Here is a 23,338-nt window from a genome sequence, read left to right on the forward strand (position 1 = left end):
CCTTTTCCCTCAAGGTCACCTGCCAATCTGTGAATGACCTTTTAGTTTCCCAAATATAATCCACAACAGCCAGCTTGATCCATGTTGACGAACCGTTCTTGCCCACTGCAACTTAATCTGCTCACTACAAAACTGACTGGTATTCAGGAAGTACGGGTATGTTTTCCTCACTCCATTTTCTAGTTCGGCTCACTGTCATCACTTCATAGTCACTCATCACCTTCCTGTTTGCTTGCTCTTCTCTCTTTGATCCAGCCTCTCTTGTCATCTGAAGGCATATAATTAACAATATTGCTAATACCTTTTCATATTTCCTTCCCAAAACAGAACTACACATGATTTCAACCAAACTATTTGCAATTGTTTCCTCATTCCAGTCCATTAACAGGCAGGTGTTAACCAACTTCATATTTAGACATATTTATCTGGATTAGACCTACCATTGTATAGAAACGGTACCAAATAATTCAAACATCGGTTTAACTAATGCATGATACGAACAAAGATAGGTTTGTGCAATGGAAATTTCAACATTTTTTTAATCCCATTATCAGTTAAACCCTAATTTTCGTCTGAGACCTTCATTTTGGCAGTTTGTCATTGGCATTCTTCTAACCTTTAGTTTGTTGACCTTGCCTCAATCTCCAGGGTCAGCCTAATTTACACACTGTAGTCAAGCTTCTCAATGTCAATAATGCTTCTCTTTGGTAGCCTGCCATTTAGAAGGAATTCCACCATCTGCCATCTGCTAAGCATATATTGATATTAGAGTTACGGGATTATACAACCTTAAGTGGTTCTCCTGACTAGCTGTTGTGGAGAAGGGTGCATTGGAAAACAAATATCCCTTGTACATGTCCCTTCCCTTGGATTCTTAAATGCTTTCCTCTCTGACAGGTTCAGTCCATTTACTCTACTGCATGATCCATTCATGTAATCACTCGTACCTTTGTTAATTGACAGGCAGCCCAGTAGAAGAGAGAAAACATAAACTAAGCTATCATCTTCTTACTCACTTTGAGCAAGGTGGTGGACAGAACCCTGGCCCCAGTTCACTATTGCTCTCATATCTATTTTTTCTTGAACCTATTCACTATTGGCACCAAACTGTCCAGTGAAGCTTAAATCCATGATGCTAAAAGCTACAGCTGAAGAGATCTCAACAAGCTAGCACTGTGACACAGATTCTCTGCTGCTCTTATCTTTGGCATGACCAATCACAATTATCATCTGTTTTCATCTTTTAAAGGGCTTTTCAATGTACACCAGTGGACCTCAGATCTTTTTAGTACCTCTTGGTGCAACACTTGGTTGAATGCTACCTTGATTCTAAGGGTGGTCCTTTTCTCTCCTTTGCATTTAGCTTTTATGTTTAAATGTGAACCAAAGGTATGAAAACTCCTGGCAAGCCCAACCCAAGAGCAGCAAGTAGGTTGGGGAGGAACAAATGTTAGAGGAAACCCTAATATCAATATATGCCTAGCAGATGGCAGATGGTGGAATTCCTTCTAAATGGCAGGCTACCAAAGAGAAGCATTATTGACACTGAGAAGCTTGACTACAGTGTGTAAATTAGACTGACGCTGGAGATCGAGACAAGGTCGACAAACTAAAGGTTAGAAGAATGCCAATGACAAGCTGCCAAAATGAAGGTCTCAGACGAAAATTAGGGCTAAACTGATAATGGGATGAAAATAACTTGTTGAGAACTCCTTCCATCACGATGCTCATTGTAGTAATTGGCTATGAAGTGGGCAGGAACAGTCGAGTTAAGGTGATGCTGCAGGTGGAGACACAGAGCATCTCAGATAGACTAGTTGCACACAGTGACTAAGAGGAAATAAACAATTGTCATACACACAGATCACATGCACAGGAAGGACATTTACTTGCTTTTAAGTGGCACCACCTCCAGAGAGGTTTCTTGTCATGGAGCTGGACTTTGCCAAGGCCTGTTACCTTTGGCAGCACAGTTGTTGGTCAAGTCAGTGTAGGTGAAGACATATTACACAGGATTTGGCAAAATTGGGAGCATTGCTCCTTACTGAGCAGACAGGTACTGAGAATGTGGTACCTCACTAAGCACCTATAAAATAAAAAAGGTCTGACAGTTGACCGGTAAGCTTCAGTAGCAATTAATTCAATGTAATCCTTCTCTTTCAGGTCACCTGTTTGCTGATCATTGCCTGCTACTTCCAGTTGTATAACATTCTCATCTCACCAAAATCTGTTTTGCAATACTGTGTTGCAGGAAGACATCCGATTCTCTGTCTTTACCAAACTATAACACACCTGATGATAATTTTGGTGTATGTGCAGACATCATTTTACCTGGGCACGGTTGCTATGGAAGCTTGTGAGTTTGAGCTGTAAGGCATAGAATTAATCTCCTGGGAAGCAATTTTGCACGTTCCTTTCTGGGTGGCATTAAAACAAAGGGATGAGAAATGCTGCTTAAGTTGCAGATGTTTACCTGCACGCTTGTGTGCAGATGGTGGCACATTAATAGTGGGGTAATCCTTTGCAGTCATGAATGAACAATTATTGTACACAGAAGCACCAGGGCCATTTGGGTACCATCAATAACACACTGGACCTTGGGTAACCTTGCTACTTGAAAAATGCAGTGGCCTCTTGTGCTGTTGTCAGTTGTCCATGGGGAAAGTTAAGTGCTACCTCTGGCAAACAATGCATCAGTCACCTGCTCTATACATCTGTGCACTGCAGATTTACTGATGTCTCTCGGGCAGCCCGGATTGAGCCTGAAACATAAAACACTATGGCACAAGTGGACTACAACATATCCTGGAGATTGGTTACCATTCAGATTGAAACATATAAAGCATAGCTATGTCATAGTCTTCTGGGTGAATCTTTATGCCTATAGAACACCCCAGGCAAGTCCAAGTGCCTGCTTATGTAAAATGGATTTGGAGGGTAAAAGTGGGGGGGGGGGGGGGGGTGTATTGCAACTACAATGCGTCTTGTATCTTCATATTCCTCCTCTGAATGACTTAAAAACAAAGGAATTTCATAGGCCCACTCGTGTCCAATGCTGTAGGTACCATATGCACAAAGAAAACCAGTAGCTTATCACACAAGTGTCAATTTTGTTTTGGAAACTGAGTTGAAGCTATCAGCGCTTGATAATTATTACAGTGATATTGACACAGTCTAGAGGACATATATTTTGCAGTCTTCTCCAGCAAAAAAATGGAAAATCAGTGCTTGATGAGGGGTTGTGTTTACAAACTATTTTGTAAACTATCTTTGAAAATGGTAGGCAATATGTCTGGGGTATTGGTGAGATTTTAAATTGTATTCTAAGCCAGAGTTACTGTTGTGAAACTGCCTGGAGATAAATTTACATGTGTGGAATTTAATTCGCTGATAAACAAAAAATAATGCATTTTACAATTTTTTTTGTCTATTTATGCTATTTTGTTTCTACCTTAAAGACTGGAACATACACACATGGCTATTTTCCATGCTGGAGTTTATCAAGAAGTAGCCAGAAATGTACCCCTTACTTGTAGGTTTGTGGTCTAACAGAATATGTCAATGTGATTGGCTGCTGAATGAGCTTGATGACACCACTGTTGCTCTTCACCAGGGATCCCCTTGATTGACGCTTGACAGCAGATGATGTCAGGCTCAGTGATGGCCAGATCTTTGTGGGCAGCTGTCTTCAAAGTCAGTGGAGAGCAGAGTTGCTGCACCACTGATTGCAAAACCCAGGCCAATAAGGAGCACCAAAAACCTATTGAATGACGAATTTTATACTTTCACGTTGAAGCGTTAAAATGTAAGATGCAGCAAATTAGCATGGAAATTTCGTTGTGCAGAACTAACGATGTACACTTGACACATGGGTCAGAAAATGGTACAACTTCCATCATGCTGTAATAAAGCTCTCACCCATTTCTGGTAGGAGATTCCAGTAGTCAAACTGAGTGCAAACACACAACATTGGTTAACACTGAGCAGCAGGGATATCTGCCCACATTTGCTTACTGCTCATTAGGTCTTGATTTAATTTAGGCACAGGGGTGGGGGGTTGATGGAGCCAAATTTGCCTACTTAGCCGTTCTTTATAACATGCCAATTATAGTACAAATTGTGATTTATTCTCACAAACATATTTAATTTCTTCAAGGTGATGAACACTCACGACAACATTTCCAGAAAACTAAAACATATTTTTAATACTATATCTTTACTATTGAAGTACCTAAATATGTAGAGCTCAATTTGCATTACATATACTGAAACCTGACTGACTGCATTCCACAGATGACACTTTGTAGGACAAACAACAATGAGATTTTTAGGCTCCATATACTGTGTTTTTGATATGCTTACATTTATCCTTGTAAGCTTCTATTCCATTATTAAATATATTCAATTCATTTCCCAAGGAAATAATTCATGAACCATGTTTGACACAAGACCATTATACTATCTGGTAAACAAATTTCTTCCAATTTCTAGTCTTTTGCAGAGCTTACCAATTTAACAGTCATGTTTCTCAGTTCCATTATTACAGCTTCAATCTGATGATTTACTAGGATTTCAGACTTGGGAGACTAACAATCAAACTTGTTCTCCCAGAAGTCCCTGATTTACCCTCCTTCTGGGAGAACAAGTTCGATTGTTAGTCTCCCAAGTCTGGAATCCTAGCAAGTCTTTTTGTTTGGCTGTGGATAATCTGAGAAATATCAATATGTCCATGAAGGTGGGTGGTTAAAATAGAACATAATATAACAAAGGTTATATTATATTCTAGTTTAATCTATAGGGATTTTAGGCAGGTTGGTGTGGCGTAATAAGTGATTTCTTTGCCTATCTGGTTAGAGAGGAGAAATTTTCTGTTTTGATTTATTTCCAGCAACTCAAATGGAAAAAAAAAGGATCAATTGGAATGATCCTGGATTTAGCTCATTTCTGGGAAGTTCCAGTGAAGCACTTTGGGACTATGATAATGGTGCTTTGTGACTACAGGCAAGGAAGAAGCCCAAATAATGACCATTAGGATAAGAGGCTGTAGATTACTTGGTGCTGCAGAACATCTGCAACAAGTAATGAAATTCAGCGTGGTTCATGCACTAACATATACAGGATTGATGTAACCTGCTCTGAAAATCAGTTCTTTTCTGTAATGATGATGTTGTGGAACAGATTTCCCAACACACAACAGTAAGGAATCCTGTACACAGACAAGGGATACTACCCCTGGTTTTGGTTCGCTGAAACCATTGTAGGAATTGGGTGTCGTGATGGGCATGGCTTCTCACTGCAAGTATAGCCCTGTTGGAGGCAAACATGGAAATCTGTTCTATTCTCCAAAACATCATCATTTAATTAGCAAACAAGGAATCAAGATATATTTTTGTATTTGTTGAGGAAAGTACTGTTTTGACTTTCTAATTTGATTGAATTAACTGTTGTAACCAAATAGATAAGCATGAATTTCTGTCCTGGGACAAATGTGTATTTATCAACACTATGTTAGACATATCATCTAATTTGCAAATTCCTGGAATAACCTCTACAGACGTCACTTCCTCACAAAGTTTGTTGTCATCGACAAATTATCAGAAGCACTTGAATCCATGACATCATGAATATTCTAATTTGTGGGGCAGCCCCAGAACAACTTAAACTCTGAATGTAGCCTTTACAAAATTTGAACTAATTGTAACCATCCACTGCAATTACCATGACCATTTTAATCCAACCAACCAGTTTGCTATAACTGCCATCTGTTTATCTTCATAAAAACCTCTCAATAGAATAAAAGAGCATTGAGCAGAAGCAAATGAATAGCTTGATGGACTGAATACTTTCCTTTGGTGTTGTACAATTTAATAAGAATATGTTCACTCACCTTTAGTACCTATTCAGGTTGAAAATTGTATTTATCCCTTCAAAGTAAAGAGATATTGGTTTTCATTGTTGGGTAATTAAATCCATGGGGATGTCACTGAACAATGACACTGATGATATGATGCAAAAGAATGTCATGGTTATCTCAATCCAGTGAAATGCAGATAGTTTTCAGTTGTGTTTGTGACACACCTAGCTCTCTAATATTCTCAGTGAGTGTACTGGAGAACAACATTTAGGCCCCATGTCACAGTTATCTCCTCTCAGTGTTTTCAGCAAACAAGACCTGAATGGGCATAAGCTGCAGAGTTGGATGGGTTTTCTAATGTTTATGTTGGAAGATGATATATTACCTGCTGTAGTGGGCGGTCCTTACCTGTGCAGTGTAATGAAAAGTACAAAAGGCATTAGATATTGGACTGGCTCCTGTTGGAGGAAGGTGGGATAATTTTCTGCTTTAAATTCTACTGTTTTATGAATAAAAAGTAACTGTACCTGAAAAAACACATATTTAAGACGTGTTTAAGACATATTTAAGCAATTTAAGGGGGGTGGGGAAAATGTCAGAGTTAAGTTTTTTTTCCACACAGAGAGTGGTGGGTGCATGGAATGCATTGCCGGCAGAGGTGGTGGAGGAAGATACATTAGAGACATTTAAGAGACTCTTAGATAGGTACATGAATGATAGAAAAATGGAGGGCTATGTGGGAAGGAAGGGTTAGATAGATCTTAGAGCAGAATAAAATGCTGGCACAACATCGTGGACCAAAGGGCCTGTAATGTGCTGTAATGTTCTATGTTTAAGATGTTTTAGATCCATACAGACAATTGAAACTGCTCTACAGATTGTATTTATATACATAAGATCTCTTGCATTTCTGGTTACTTTGAAGAATACATAATGATTACTATACAGATATTTTCTGGTTACTTCTAGAGGCCTGTGAACTGTTCTGGAGTTACATGGCCCAAACAACTTCAGATTCAGGATTGAATCATAAAAGGTGCTTCAGATAAATACATGGGGCAGGCTTCAAGTTTCAATTTTTAAGCATCAAGCAATATATATCAAGTGAGCACCAGGTCCTATAACTAATTGGATCCTGATATTATTCAAAGGCTGAACCACTAGCAATACCGATCACTGTGTACTGACTGAACCTAGAGTCTAATTATATGTTCTGACTTTCTCCATTGTACAACTTCCATTGGGTATATTGCATGACTATGGGAGGTGACCACAGGGTTATTTAAGAATCAAACCAGGCAGTATGAATGGACACCCTTAAAAAACATTACAAGATGTATGCAAACAGGTACATACAAAATTCAATGTAATAAAGGCACATTAAATCAATATATTCCATGATGGATCAAAGGAAAAAACAAAGGAGGAAAGTGACTAAACCTGCAGGTAAAAACAAGAGTATAACCATTAAGTCAAATACAATATGAGAAAGAAGCAAGTTAAATAAAAGATAATGGATTCCAAGTTAAAATTTGAAAGGGACATTGCAGTAGATACATAATTCTTTCAAAATTGTAAAAGCAAAAGGGTAGGGGAAGTTAAAATTCTAGATTCATTAAACATTTGATTTCAATATTTAAAATCCTGAGTGACCATTACTTTGAGATTAATAAACAAGAAGACTGAAGTACAAGATGTACATTCTCTGCAATTTTACCTGAAGCAGAACCAGTCTGAAATCCCTATGGCATGGGAATTACATCGTACTTACCGAGAGCAAGGATTTGTTAAAAACTGAGAAAGGGTCTCAGTTAACATTGTGTGAGGTACATATGAATTTGGAAAAGTAGTGATCATATTCAAGTGACAGATCCATAAATGGTTCACAAGTAGAGATTATTTGCCTGATCTCAATATTAAATGCAACAGTTTGCATTGTTATATTGTGTCCTTAACTGAAAAATACTCTGCAGCAATTTACCAACAGGCAAAATGAGACTCAAGAGGAGACTGGAACCAACAGCCAGATGGAAGAGATGGAGAGGTACAGAGATGGAGAGGCTTCAACCTGTAGTTCTAAAAAGTAGGATAGAGAGTGTGAGAAATTTGTTTTTGCATAGAGGATTGTGAGATTGTAGAATGCACTAGCAAAATTAGTGATTTAAGCAGAGACAGGTCTCTGATTCTTCTCATGATTGAAACCGCCCCACTTTTGTACCTACCCTCTGTGAGCTATGCCACTATCCTCCATGTGGATCGTTTGAGCTCACTGAATGTCTGGTGATAAAATCCACTGAATCCATAGAAAGCATAATTATAACCACTGTACCCACCTACCTTTCATTTTTGACTGCTTCCCAAAAGTCATAACTGTATGCAAAGTGGAAATGAGGGATTGAGCAAGTAATGTTTAAACCTGTTTTGCTTCCTTCTGTAGAATAATTGACGAATACCTCAGAACAGAACCTTTAATTACAATATAGAGAGGTCCCATGGTTTTGATTTCCATGACTTAACTAAACAATGTAAAGGAAAGGTATTTCATGCATATCACACAAGAGTGCAGAATCTAACAGCTAAAAAGAACTAAAAATAATGTAAAGAAAAACAGCACCAAGATATTTTACTCAGGATAAAATAGCTACTAGCTACTGTGGCCTAATGTCAAATCACTATCAGATATCAACTAAAGCATGCTGACCATTAAACAGATTAGGGGGTCATAAATTACATGCAATTGCAGTTTGGTACATTGGAATTCTCTGCTTGGACATATTTGTCTTAAGTCAAGAGGACTTAACAGGTTTCTGCAATTACGTTTGTTCCCATTTATGGGGGATAATTAGTTTAAAAAACTCACAAATGTGTGAAAAATGGAGACTCTGATTTTATACACCACCTAGTGACAGTTTACAAAGTTATTGCACTTTAATTATTACTGATTTGATCTAACTTTTTTTGTTTTAAGGGAATATATTTTGTGTCACATCAAGTAATTTTACAAACTGAATTTCTCCAATGAGCGTGTGTCATGATGTGATTTATATATCTAAACACTCGCTTAAGAAACAAGATACGTATAAATTTCTAATCTGCAATAGAAATGACAATAAACTACAGATTCCACATATTTCAGCAATACTGAAAATTCTGCATATGCATGAGACCCAGACAAGGAATGATTCAGAACTATATTCATCTTGCCCTAGTCCTGGAAAAGTCAACAGTTGTTAATCTGCACTTTTAAATTGGGATAATCATATAACAACTTTGCATGAATACATAGGAATAAAACAGGATGTATCAAATTTGACAGCTCCAAATCAAAAGGCTTGCTCAGCAAGATATTTAGAGCTAGGCGATGTTACACCTTTATGCATTGAAGAAGCTTGTATGAACCCATTCTTCCTCTGTAAGGGCAGTCAGGTAAATATTTCGAGCCTTTATCCACGTCACTCTATAATATAATTTCAATCAGGGATGTTGTCTTCTTTCATGTCTTTCCTCCTTTCACCCTGGCCCAACAAGAAAAGATGAAACCCAGAACACACAAGGTATGAAGATAAAGTACCCAAATGGAATGGTGGATAATAACAAAAACAAGTCCATGCTAAGAAATCCAATCTTAAAAATCATTCACACTGCATTTGCCATGCAAACGTTTCTTAGCATGCCATCATTACTTGGACCTGACTATATCCTTTTTGTTAGGAATATTAATGCTGTGAAATGAAAACTCAAACAACTTCTCTGTGTTGACTCCTTTCTGGCAGCACAACAGCACAGATCTTTTGCTGGAATGGGACATCTCATGGCCTGTTCCATCAGTTTCCCCTTCACCCTTCAGCTTGAAGATGTTTTGCAATGCAAATAGCTGGAGGAGCATGCTGATTTTGGCACACTAGTGACAGTGCGATTATTGGCACATTAGGGCAAGGGCAAGACCAACAGTCTAATCCAACAGGGATTTAAGGATGGAATAAAAACAGAGCAACTCAGAGAAGAAAGTAGCACTGATTAAAATCAAAGTATGAACAGAAATTGAAAGAGAAGGAGAAAAGAAAGAAAAGCAAAAACTTTTTCCAATTTTGAAAAGTTCCAACAATTTAATGACTGCAAGAATAAGACCCCACAATTTTGACTTTCTTTTCTCCGCAGGGTAGATGGAGCAGCATTACAAGAAGATAAATCTCATGAAAATAAAACACTTAAGCTATCAAATAACAGATCTGCTATTCATTGTGCTTCATATTTTGCGAGTGGACAGCTCCTAGACATTACAACGTTAGTACAGTTTGATTATAAACGTAGCATTTTCATGAAACTTGTAGGAGCATGAGGGAGAGTCGACATTTTTGCAAGGCAGTGCGATTCAAATTGGCCAACAATTGTGCAATATCACTTCCTTTCCACAGAAAACTGGGAGATCTATGTTTATCATGTGCATATTAACAAAATGCAACAAAACCTAGGCCAATACACTTCAACTCAACCCAATCTTCATTCTTATTTCTTTGAGTAAGCACAATTTGTGATGAATTAAGGCTCATTTTAAATTGTAGGTGTCCAATAGAAACTGAAATGAGTCAGCATGAATTCTTTTCAAGATAGAACCCTTCACTTCAAGAAGTTAAAATGCAAATATTGACTTTGTTTTCTGAAAAAAATGTACTCCTCTTTATAATCCTGATACCCTTCACACAAAAAAACAAAATCAATCCAGTGTGAGTAATGATAATGGTGAGATATTGAGGATAGTTAATTAATAACATATGCAAGCTTTCAGATTTCCAATATTACATTGAATTATTTTGTCTATTGCCACTGTTCTCAAACCATTAATCTTTGTTCCACATGGTAATAGCTATTAATTTTTTGAATACTAGGTTTATAAGCATTATACATGGAATTGTGAAATTGCTAAGGATTAAGGGACAGAACTTTGGCAAGTAAATTTCAATAATGTGTAATGCCATCCACTTTGTGGACTTGAAAGACAGAACAAATTACTTTCTTTGGGGAAAAACTGAAGTGAAGGGAAGGTTGAAACTAATGGAAACTGTAACATTGACTCATGCAGTAGGAATGTTAAAACACATTTATTGGACAGATGTACTAAATTTCTTTCAAAATAAGATTAAAATTCATATTCTATATTTACTGCTGGAAAGATCAAGGAATTAGGGGTTATGGGGAACTGGGCACGAGTTAAGGCCCGCATAGATCGGCTATGATCACAGTGAACGGCAGGACAGGCTTGAGGCGCTCGGTGGACTAGTCCTGCTCCTATTTTCTTGTGTCTTAGTGTTTGGGTCACCCTTTTAAAAGCACAGGAAGACCACAGAGAAGATCTTAATTCATTAGAATATCTTAGGCATGGAAGATAACTAAAGAGGCTAATGTAATTCTGATCTCTATATGTAGAAGACTAGCTTTTAAATTCTAACATCTAAAACTGCTTCACAAAATCCTTTAGTATCTGTACTCTCATATCTGGATTATTAATTAATTTCCAGAGGGTACACTTTAAATTACAGCTGAACAAAGCCCTGGTTAGACCACAGCCAGAGTATTGTGTTCGGTTCTAAGCACCACACCTAAGGAAGGATATACTGGATCTGAAGTGAGTGCAATGTGGATTTACAAGAAAGATTCCTTGCCTCCAAAGGCCAAATTGCAAGGAGTGATTACACAAACTAAGGTTGCAACTCCGGGAATTTAGAAGACTGGGGACTAATTTAATCGAAGTTTTCAAGATATTAAGAGAAACTGATAAGATAGATGGGGAGAAAATATTTCTGATGGTTAAGTTGCCTCAGATGGAGGACAGGAGTTTAAAAATTTGGATCTGGCTTTTCAGGAATAATGCAAGGAAACATTTCTACATGCAACGAGTTGGGAGAGGTAGATGCTCAGTCATTGGTCAAGTTTAATCTGACTTTGAAGGACTTCTGTATATATTAAGGAATGCAGGACAAAATGGTAAATGAAGTTGTCATAGATCAGTCACAATCTCACTGAATACCACAAGAAATTCAAGATACAAGTTCCTATGTTTTGAGTCCCAGAGCTGAAAGGTTCACGATGTCTAGTCCAGCAGCAGTTAGTTCCCCTCCCAAGTTATTCTTCAATAAATGTAGCCGACATTTATACCGGTACCATTTAAACTCAGAACTGCCCAAATGCACTACCTAATTCTTTTCCTTACTTAATTAATTTGTTAAAACATGCATCCAGTAGGAATGCATCAAGTAAAAATTTGTCAGACTTCATGCAGAATGCTTTATCCTCAATTCAAACTGATAGATTTTAATAGTTTAGATATACATAACATAAACCATAGAATAGAAATAAGGAAAAGGCTGGTCCTAAAGAAAGCAGGAACCCTGGTTCATCCGATGTTAGAATGTGAAACTGCAGACATCTATTGAAGAGATGCACTAGATCTATTTCCAAAATAAAACTAGAATTTGTATTCTATATTTGTTACTGGATTTTAGGCAACCTTTCACAATTATGTTATCTAAGCACAAGAGAATGCACTGCAAAGAAAATGATCATAAATGGAACTGCTTGTACTTACTCAGGCATGTAACAGATGGCACCTTTTGGGGTTAGTATTCAATTTGCAATATTTTGGTCATTTTTGGCCTTCACATTTCACAGGTTTGCTTGTTATTCCTGCTCTGTAGTATTACTCTCTTCTTAAAATTATTTTTCAATAAGGTTGTTTTTTGGGTCTACAATAATTTAATATGAGTATCTAATGAGTGACTAAGTTCAGCAAAACTGAGGCCCAAGGAATAAAGGGGTCAGCAACAGTCTGGATAAGAATCTGGCTAGGTCAGATAGACAGGAGGCAGAATCGTGGTAAGTAGTTTTCACACCGTTGGATGGTAGAACTGTGATGTTCCCTTGGGACAACTCCAGGAACACTTTAATGTATATTAATTTCTTGGTTATGGGTATGCAGGGAAGATGTCAAAATATGCAGATGAGTAGTAGTAGTAAACAAAGAGGAGACCAATAGAGGACCATAAAAAATAAGCTGCTGGAGGAACTCAGCAGGTCAGGCAGCATCTGTTGAAGGAAATGGACAGTTGACGTTTCGGGTCTAGACCTTCATCAGAACTAATCCACAGATACTGCCCCGCCTGCTGAGTTTCTCCAGCAGCTCTTTTTTTTTGATCCAGATTCCAGCATCGGCAATCTCTTGTGTTTCCATAATGGAGGACATACACAGGTTCACAGAACAGGAATAGATAGTTAACTGGAAGATGGAATTTAATACAAAGAAGTGCAAAATGATGCACTTTGGCAGAAGGAATAGACAATATAGGCTACAAATGGCATACTTTTAAAGGTTATGCAGGAACAGAGGGACCGGGGTGAATTTGTGCATAAATCTTTAAAAGTAGCAGAACATATTAATAGAGTGGTTTGGAAAGCATCTGGGATCCCGGGCTTCATAGAGGGATAAATGTACCAGAGCAGGGAAGTTATGCAGAATCATTATGTAACACTGGTTAGGTCACAAATATAACATTGCATCCAATTCTGGACACCTCACATTAGGAAAGACGTGAAGGTTCTACACAGGATGCAGAAAAAGTTTACTCAAATGGTTCTTGTGGCGAGGGATTTCAGCCACATTTAGACTGGAGAAGCTGGGGCTATTCTCTTCGCAGCAAAGAATGTTGAGTGGAGGAAAATCAGAAAACCGCGACTGTTAAAAATCTGAAATGAAAGCAGCAAATGGTGAAAACACTCAGCAGGTCAGGCAGCAATGGTGGAAAGAGAAACAGTTAATGTTTCAGGGCTAGGACCCTTCATCATTTCCGATGAGGAGTCCCTGACCTGAAACGTTAACTGCTTCTCTTTTCACAGATGCTGACTCACCTGCTTAAGGTTGAGTGGAGATTTGATAGGAGTGTACAAGATCATTACCGCTTTAGCTAAGAGAAATAGAGAGAAGCTGTTCCCACTAGCAGATGGTTCAATGACCAATATAAACAGATTTTAAGTTATGGAGAAAAGATGGAAGGGATGATGTAAAGAAAATCTATTTTTTAATTCAGTGGTTATGAGCTGAAATTCACTGTTGGCAAGGATGGTGGAAAGAGACTCAGTCAGGACTTTCAATAGGGAAATGAATAGGCAGTTGAGGAAACACAATCTGCAGGGTCAGAGGGAAAGAGCAGCAAATGGAATTGAATGGGTTGTGTTAAAAGGAGCCAGCACTCACTGGGATAAATGGCATCTTTCTGTGCTGAAACCACATTTGACAAACAGTGTAGGCCTGGAACCACCTGGTAATAGGGCATTCCTAGGTTGGAAGGAATGATGGATAGAGGTCAATCAGCCATGGTATTCACTGCTGAGCACCATCCTAGTGACCTCCTGCTGTGAGGTCAAGATTGGGTTTTGCTATAACCATGGTCCAATTGACTGCAATATACTGCTGAGGCTCAAAAGAGGAATAATCCATACTTAGGTCTGGTACTGGAGGGCACTGGCTTCCATGAAACCATACTCAAGGCCTTCAAAAGAAAAGGGAATGGGAGTAATCAGAGTCAAGTTAAGAAGTAAACAAACTGGGATGATTCATTACAGTGTTAAGTAAGGTTTAATGATCAATTGCTGAAACAGATGACCCGAGCTGCTGTTTATATTGAAGCCACATTTAAACAATAAGAGGAAAGGCAGACACCAAACAAACTGCACTTTTTTTCTTAAAATCCGTAACAATCCACAACCATTTGGAGTTACTGTTTAAAAGAGTACAGAATTAGGAGCATCTTCTCATTTGGCAGTTCGATTGGTCATATCCCCAACAGCTTTAAGAGGAAAACAGTAACTATATATCCAAAAGGGTTAAACTTTGGTGAATCCTGGGCTTGAAACAAACCAGTATCCAAAAACACGATACAGTTTCTTGTTACCTCATTCACGTTAAACACTTTCACAGCAAATGCACATATTCGTCAAAATTGAGATTTATTAGGAAGAAAAGTGATTTCTAGCAAAAAAAAAAGGACAATTTACAGAGCTACCCAGAAAGAGGTTAAAACATAGCAATTTCCAAATCAACTCTTTTGAAGCTTTCCTCCTCCATAATTGATAGTCATGGGATAGAAGAGAATTTTAACACAAGCCCTTCAATGCATCTGAGCTAAGTTTCAGAAGAAAGAACCAAATTAAGATCATATCTATTGAATAAACTGACACACATTTCTGTTTCTTTATACATCTCTCTTGGCTGGATAAGTCAACACACCACGTAAAACTGAGCTATTCATTTGGTTTTATTCCATTAGCAGTCCCAACACATCCTCTAAACACTTACATGGCTATAAACTACATGAATGCAACTTTCTGAGGCAAAGGCACTTCACTGGCATTCTGAAGAGTTCTTTTATAATTGTACAACATTTGTCTTTGCAAAGGAGTCATGGTGCACTTCTGAGGTTTGGCTATTTTATATTTGTACATTATTAAGCTCTCAACTTCTCAATAAACATCACTTGCACATAAAATTGCGTCAAAGGAGAAGCCTGGGTTAGGCTCAGTCTCACAAAGTACCAAACATTTAAGTGTATTAACTGCAGTATACAAAACTTACACTTAGCTCTATTTATAAAACAGACCAGTAAAGAGGCACAGCAGACAGCAACTCACAAGTATGTGATACTTGGATCTTACAGAACACATCATCTATAAAAAGCAGTCACAGTGTTTAATAGAACAGTTACAATCAATAGCTGGCAAGTAAGTCAAGAGGTTCATTTAAGCACAGTAACTTCAGAATAAATTAAGATCAGAAAGCACTGAGGTTTTCATGTTTATTTCAAAAAGTCAGTGACATTGTTACCATGGCAAATGTTTGGTACTGTAGAGCAAGTAAAATATATCTAATGTCTTCCACGGGTTGAGTTTTATGGTTAAAAAGATGGAAGGTATTTTGCCCTGAATGAGAGGAAAGTGAGGGTAAAGGGATGGAAAGATGAAGATTACATAACCAAAATACTAATGTTTTGCAACTCCTTGACGCTGCATTAGACGTGGACTGGAAACTTATTAGCACACCTTTTACTTTGGTTACAGAAGATTCAGTGCCGACTTTGGGTGGAGGGAGAGGGATAAGCAAAATGTGAAAAATAATAGAATAATGCTCTCACAATAAGTGGTTATTTTAAAAGTTGCAATTAGTTTGCTCCAGTTCCATAAATAATGAAGTTAACAGTGCAATTATTAGGATGAAGACTTACACTTACAATGCACATTCTGATCACAGTACAATATTTACCTAAACTCAGAGACAGAATTGCACTGACCTTCAGGCAATACTTACTTTTAGGAATTCCAAATCTAGATTCATACTTTTCTGATCGATACTGGACCAACTATCAGAAACAATCACTCAAAGTGAAACTTTTGCTGAGTACATGGAACTAATTGATACAACAAAAAGGCAGCATAAAACATTCATTGTCATGCAGTTACATAACTGAAAGTTTGCCCAAATTGGAAACCTAAGTTGCATTCCTACCTTTGAACAAGTAAATTTATTTGTAGCATCTGCAGCTTGGAGGTTCACTCCTTCCATTTTTACATTACCCACTCAGAATACTGATCTCATTATCTATTACTTTGACATGAAACAAAATGGATATCGTAACTGAGATCTTAATTAGCCGATTTAGATGAAGATAAAGAATTTCAGGCCTTTTTAAGATTATACAAAATATCATAATTTTTTCACTCTTCTACGTTTCTTTGGGATTGAGGATGACTTGCTTCCACTTTGTTTTTGTTGGGTCTGAGGAGGCCACTGGCAGAATCTTCTACGAATGGTGTAAATGGAGCCTGTTGAGGCAGATGGGTGGGTAGTTTCAAGGTGATGTACTCTTTCTGCCACTTAGGTAGGGTTTCTGTGAGCTCACAACACATGGATTCGAGGTTCCCAATACCATTCCAAATGCTGCTTCGCCACTTTTAGTGGTCATGGACAAGAGATTGCCAAGAGCTGGCAGAGAGGTTACATTTCTTCAAGTAGGCTTTGAGCACATACTTGAATCTTTTTTTGGTGTCTGCCTGGTAATCCCTTCCATGACAGAGCTCAGACCAACAAATGCCAGTAATGATAATCTCCTACAGAGGTAACACACTAAAACAAAGCAAAAATTTATTTTTTTTAAATTAATTAATCAAAATTTAAAATAAATGATTTCATTCTTCTGTCGAGTACAAAACTTTGAATTGAACTTCCAGTGCCAGAAGTTTTCCCTTCTCTAGACCTAGAGAGAAGAGCTTGGATGTTAGAAAGATTAAACTATCGATAAAGTCTTGACACAGACAGGGATGTTGATAATGAGAGGTACGTGTCTGTAGTTCTTGGCTGCTCACAGAAGTGTGTTGCTGAAGTAAAGCAGAAACACTGAATGTGTTTTTCTAAAGAGGTATTATGGTGACCCAGGACAGCAGGAGTTCAACTAAAGTTCAGGAGAGATGTTGCCAGGAGTTAGCACTGCAGGAAGGCAAAATTACTTCCGGATTCACCTCTTCTTTCCACTGTCAATGCTGGCTGTTGTGTGGTGGAAGGTTATAATGTCTTCAGGGAAGCAATCCTTTAATAATATTCCACGTTCACGATGACAATCCAAACCCGCAATAAATCCACACCAGTAGATCACTAATCCGGGTCCAAATCTGAAAATTAGATGTAAAAGATTCTTTTTAAATTGCATTCAGAAAACCTGGCTGTATTAATTAAAATCACCTGGCTGTATTATTTACAATCTTCACTTATCTGCACATTGAAGGTGAAAGCTTTGTCAAAGTGAAAATATACAAATGCAAATTGTTGTGCCATGACAAAGCATGTGCTGTATTGACGATTTCCAGGAGGTATTGATAAGGTGCTGCATCTCATGTTATTGTAGAAAATAAAAGCTCATGATTTTAGCTGAAAACTTTATTGGCATGAATAGAAGATTGGCTGGCTACCAGGAAACCGACAAAGCCATTGCAAGAAAATTGACTGGATTAATAACCAAAATGTTATTCTTATGAGGAAAATTGAACAGGTTGGGGTTCTATTCACTGGGGTTTAGGAGAATGAAATATGACTTGATTGAAGCATATCCTGAGTGATCTTGACAGGGTGGATGTGGAGAGGATGTTTCCTTTTGAGGGAGGATCCAGAATTAGGAGTCACTGTTCGAGAATTTTTTTCTCTCACGGGGTTGTGAATTGTTGAACTCCCTTCCTCAAAGGGTGGCAGAAGCAGAATCTTTGGATATTTTTAAGTTAGATTCTTGACAGGTAAGTGGATGAAGGATTACTGATTGGCAGGACTGCAGCTGATACAAGAACATATGAATTAAGAGCAGGAGAAGGCCACTCAGCCCCTCCAGCCTGTTTTACCATTCAATAACATCATGGCAGCTGATTGTAATCTGCACAACAAAGAGGCTGTATTCATGGATTTAAAGCAATAAGACATATGTCTATTTTCTCTCTTGCATTTAAAAAAATATTCTTCGGGGATTTCTCTGGGACATAAGTCAAAGTGTTCCACTAGTTGGTGTTTCAGGCTAATCAGCAGCTGCTGTATCTGATGAATTAGATCAAAAACCTCATATCTTCCATGAACATGAGGAGTTAAGGAGTACACTTACTTTTTCAGCTATTTCTGCCAAGATCAACAAATAAAGTTAATCTCACCCATGCTTCACCCTGTTCAAGAGAACAGTGGCCAAAATAATATGTCAAGTAGTGCTATTTTGAAGTCATATTGTCATTGGATAGACTCTGGGTCACTTTGTAACCTTAGAATTTTTCTTTTGTTATTTTATAGCATGTTCATCACACTGAATTTCCTGGAAACATTTTTTCTCCTTTCTCTAATGCAACTAGTACTCCAAGAAAATGAACAGTTTCTGTGTGCTCCTTGCCTGAGGATACAATAATCTGCCTCTGAGGGGCTGTCACTTCCCAACTATTGGGAAACTGTGCCAAAAGGCAACAATTACAACCACAGGATTTCTGTGGAGACTCTAAACTAGTATGACAATGTTGTAGCTTCCATGTGAAGGGGGAAGTAAGAAAATAACATAAAAGGTAATGGGTTGCATATTTACGATGCACTCCAGCAAGAAACTGTACTGAGAATCGTTACTGATTGCTGAGGGTATGTTTTACCTTTCCTGGATGCACAAATTATATTACAATTTATTAGTCCAGTTTAGCATCACATTCCGCAAAACAAATGTATTTTGGGACCAAAATAGTAAAAATAAATTAAAATATCTGAATATTTAAAATTTAGAGTTTAATGAAAATACAACTTCAATATCCAACAATCTTTCTTTACTGTTGCACTTAACTGTCAAATTTGTTACTGTACATAAAAACAATCGACTATTTTAATACAGAGTGGTGGTTAAAAAATCGTTCTAAATCTAGGAACTGTGGTGTAGCCTTTAAATGGATATGCTGAGCCCACCAGGCAATCTCAGGAAGTAGCCCTGTGGAATAGTTGACCCATCAGGAAGTTAGGACCTTCAGCAAGAGTTCATAAAGCTGCAATCACTATCAATCAGAACATGTCACCACTTGGTCTGTACATTAGAACGAGAGTTGTTCTTGCAACAAGCATCCAAACAAGAAGCTGGATTCTCTGTCTGATGTTCAACTAGAAACGGCCAAGTTAGTAAACCATCCTTAATAGCAGGAGAAAGAGGTTATCAGGCAGAAATACACTGTTATTGTTGAAACCTTCACTCTTCCAATTGTCTTCCAGGATTATGTAAAATTATGCATGCAAAAGGACTAGCACTGATTCAATGCATTTATAACATAGCAAATCTGAAAGAAAAATATAATTTTCCACACATACATTCTTGAAACAATTTCTCAAATTGTACAATTAAGGACACAAGGCAAATTATGAGGATTTGCATGGTTACAGTCAGTTCTGCCCACATAAAATAGAGGTGATGGGAAATAATTACTGACATAGTCAACTAATGATGTATGTATTTTGCAAATCAGGGTCAATTACCAATTAATGATAATCAATAATTATATCTTTGAAAGTTTTCAAGTAAACAAATCAGATATAATACTTTGTGTAAAACATCTATAAGCCATTATTTACTCCATTTTAACCAAACATGAAGAGAAAGAAAACTAGAATTAGCATCCAAATAATCACATAATATGTCCAACAGTAATTAGTTTGTTACCCATCCTGCTTCAAGTAAATCAACCATATGTCTCTAAATGCTGGCTAGCTTAGACACAATGTACTATATCATAGGCGAACTCCTGCCTGTGTAACGTTCCTGGAAATCAAAATTATCAACAAATTAAACTGGAGAATAATGCAAAATTGTTAAATAAATCAGAACAATATTTTTAAAATATCTTAGCCTAATACAAGTGAAAAAACTGAGCAAAAAGCAATACAAAAATTTGCATTACCCATCTCACCCTTAAAAGTGTATTTTCAGCAGCACATTTTAAAGTAGTTTGATCTCTAAACAACACTCTTAAACATCCATTCTTTGGAAATTGCTTGATTTATGTCCCAAATGATTTTGTCAGTCAAATGTAAAATTGTTTAACTTTAAGCCAGGGCTCAAAATTTAAATGTGAACTGAGAGATTGCTACTGTGTATTGAACTATCACTCAATGTACAGATACTTTTGCTCTTTAGTTCATCTCTCTTATGATTTTGCTCAAGACAGAAAAATTAGTTAACCTCTAACTGAAATTAATTTGGATTTCAGTGACACAGAAGTTCCAAATACATCTTTTTTAGGTTAATTTTTTAGAACCATACCATCTTAGCAATTATATCTCTGAAATACATAGAGCCACACAATATCTCAGTGGCAATTTTAATGTTAATTTTTTGGATAAACAGTAATACATAATTATTTATTAAAAGGATAATGATACTTTGTAACCTGTGAATCATATCGAAAGTCTTTCTTAATACAATTCAGTTACTTAGCGCAGTGGTCCAAATTACAACTGTCAATACTGCACCTGAAATAAGCTGCCTCTGTTTCATCCCAGGCTCACTATAGTACTTTTCTTAGTTTATCATTTTTTCAGCAATAATGTTGGCTGAGCAAACTTGCCTGAGGTATTGAATGATGATGAACATGTAAGTCAATTTGTTGTAATGAGTACATTGCTATACAGAGTGCAACATTGTCATCTGTCCATATTTTATTTTGGTTTTAGTGCTTCAACTGCATTTTTATTTGGGTTTTTGTAGTCTCTTAAATTGTATAACTATTGATATTCAATATAGAAAATAAATTTTGAGCGGTAAATAGTGGGGAACTTTGTGTAGCTTCTGAATAAATAAAATTTAGCTAGCTATGTTTGATTCAAAGGTGACAAGTTGTTTACCTGGTATGTGTGTGGTTGGTGCTGAGTGAAATTATGTGTCATAGGTTTACACACAACTCATAGTACATATTCTATCATTAACTCTATCACCATAAAGCTATATTCTGAACAATCTTTATTCAGTGTTTGATGTACAAATCTATCTTCTAGGCACAATAAAATTTCAAGCTGATTGAGATTCCACCAAGGTGAAAACATTTGGAGTTTAATGAGTGTCATTTAAAAAAATTCTGTCAATCCAAACTGAAAGAAAATGTCATTTTGGTTTAACTTCAGTATTGTGGGAAGACATGTCTTTGAATGCTGCAATTTAGTTGAAGTACTTCTTTCAACATTGCTTCCCCTAGATTGCAACAGCCTGAACTTCTAGGCATCTAAATGAACAGCGCATTCATATTCACCTAAACTAGAAAGGAAAGTGAGAATAGGAAACCATTCAGCTTGTTGGTTCTGGGCTAGTACTTCCCCAACATGATTGAAAAATAAGTACACCGCCCTGCTCCCTGCACTCCCCACCTCACTTACCCTTTCCCCAAATCACCCCACCCTCATCAGAGCTTTGCATCCACCTTTACATTCCTCCACCTCTCATTCTCAATGGCAAATTCTTCCAGGTCCATAAGTTTCTCCTCAGCTCTCATGTCACTCCCTTAGTGACTCTAAATTGATGACCCACAACTGTTTCCGCAACCAGAAGAAATAGTCTTTTCCAATGCACCTCATGAAAACCCTTTGTAATATTTTTATAAAAACTGACTACTTACTGTATTTTTTCAGACATCATATAGTCATTATATCTGTTCTATTGGATAATCCTGATAAACCTCAACCAGGCCATTATCACTGCTACTTCCTCCCCCTTCCAAGAAACTAAAGATGAACTTAATACTAGAGAAAGCTTAGGAAATTGAAAAAAGGACAGGAAAAGATGATGGCAAGTAAAATCAAAGAAAATTCAAAGATCCTCAAATGTATATAAAATGCAAGAGGATAAGAAAGGAGTCAGTAATGACTGATGGGGACCAAAAAAGAAACCTGTGTGTGGAAGCAGATGTTCTTATGAATATTGAATATTTTGTGATCATCTTTAGAAATGAAAGGGATGATGTTGATGTTGTAGAACGGGAATTATTGTACAAACTCATGGAATGCATAGTGAAAGAGGATGCATTAAGGGTTTAGGATCTTTGAAAATTTGACAAATAACCAGCCTCAGATGAAATATATCCCATGTTTTTGAAAGAAACAAGGGAGAAAATTGCAGAGAAGCAGTTGAACTACAATTTTTTAATCTTGCCTGGCTACGGAAGAGGTGCCAGAGGACTGATAACATTCTACAGTTGGATAAAAAGAGACGAAGGGATAAATTACATAAAAACAAGTTGTGAGGAAATGATTGGAATCCATTCCAAAGGACATTGTAACCCTTCATTTACAAAAGTACAGATGACATAGATTTATTAAGGGATATTTATGTCTGACCAATTGAATTCTTTGAGATAACAAGGGAATCAATGAGGACAGTGCACTGGATGGATTTTTAAATGGCAGACCGATCAAAAAAATAAAAGCCCAATGGATCCAAGAAAAATTGGATCCGATGTTCTTTCAGTAGCATTTACTCATATAAAAACAGAAAGTGCTGGAAATACTCAATGGATCAGGCAGCATCTCTGCAGAAGAAAACACTTAACATTTCAGGTCAAGGGTCCTTTATCAGAATTGGAAAAGTGAGAATGCATGCATCTTTTAAGTAGCAGAGAGGAGGGAGGATGGAGAGAACAAAGGAAATGTTTGTGATTGTCTAGGGGCACATTAGTTTTGGTTCCAACCAGTCATTTCATGAAGGAGTGGAGTTAAAGGAAGAAAAAACTTTCTGGAACTGTGGGATGCACAACAGAAAAGCCATCGGAAATCTGAAAGTAAAGAGAACGCTGGAAGTAATCAGCTATTTGAATTCAACATTATGTCCAAAGGGCTCCAATGTGTCCAGATGGATGATGAAGTGCTGTTCCTTGGTGTTGCTGGAACAGTGTAAAAGATACAGGTCAGAG

General features: G+C 37.3%; 1 protein-coding gene across 1 annotated transcript in view; it reads right to left on the bottom strand.

Annotated features, from left to right (window-relative positions):
* Positions 1 to 14,487: 14,487 nt before the first annotated feature.
* The window catches only part of cdin1 (CDAN1 interacting nuclease 1), a 142,368-nt gene continuing 133,517 nt past the window's right edge, over positions 14,488 to 23,338 (bottom strand). The window contains exon 11 of the mRNA XM_052018255.1: positions 14,488 to 17,563. Within this exon, the coding sequence (XP_051874215.1) occupies positions 17,410 to 17,563 (154 nt within the window). The 3' untranslated portion in view covers positions 14,488 to 17,409. The remainder of the gene's footprint in view (positions 17,564 to 23,338) is intronic.

This window comes from Pristis pectinata, chromosome 1 (assembly GCF_009764475.1).
Source record: "Pristis pectinata isolate sPriPec2 chromosome 1, sPriPec2.1.pri, whole genome shotgun sequence".
Lineage (NCBI taxonomy): Eukaryota > Metazoa > Chordata > Chondrichthyes > Rhinopristiformes > Pristidae > Pristis > Pristis pectinata.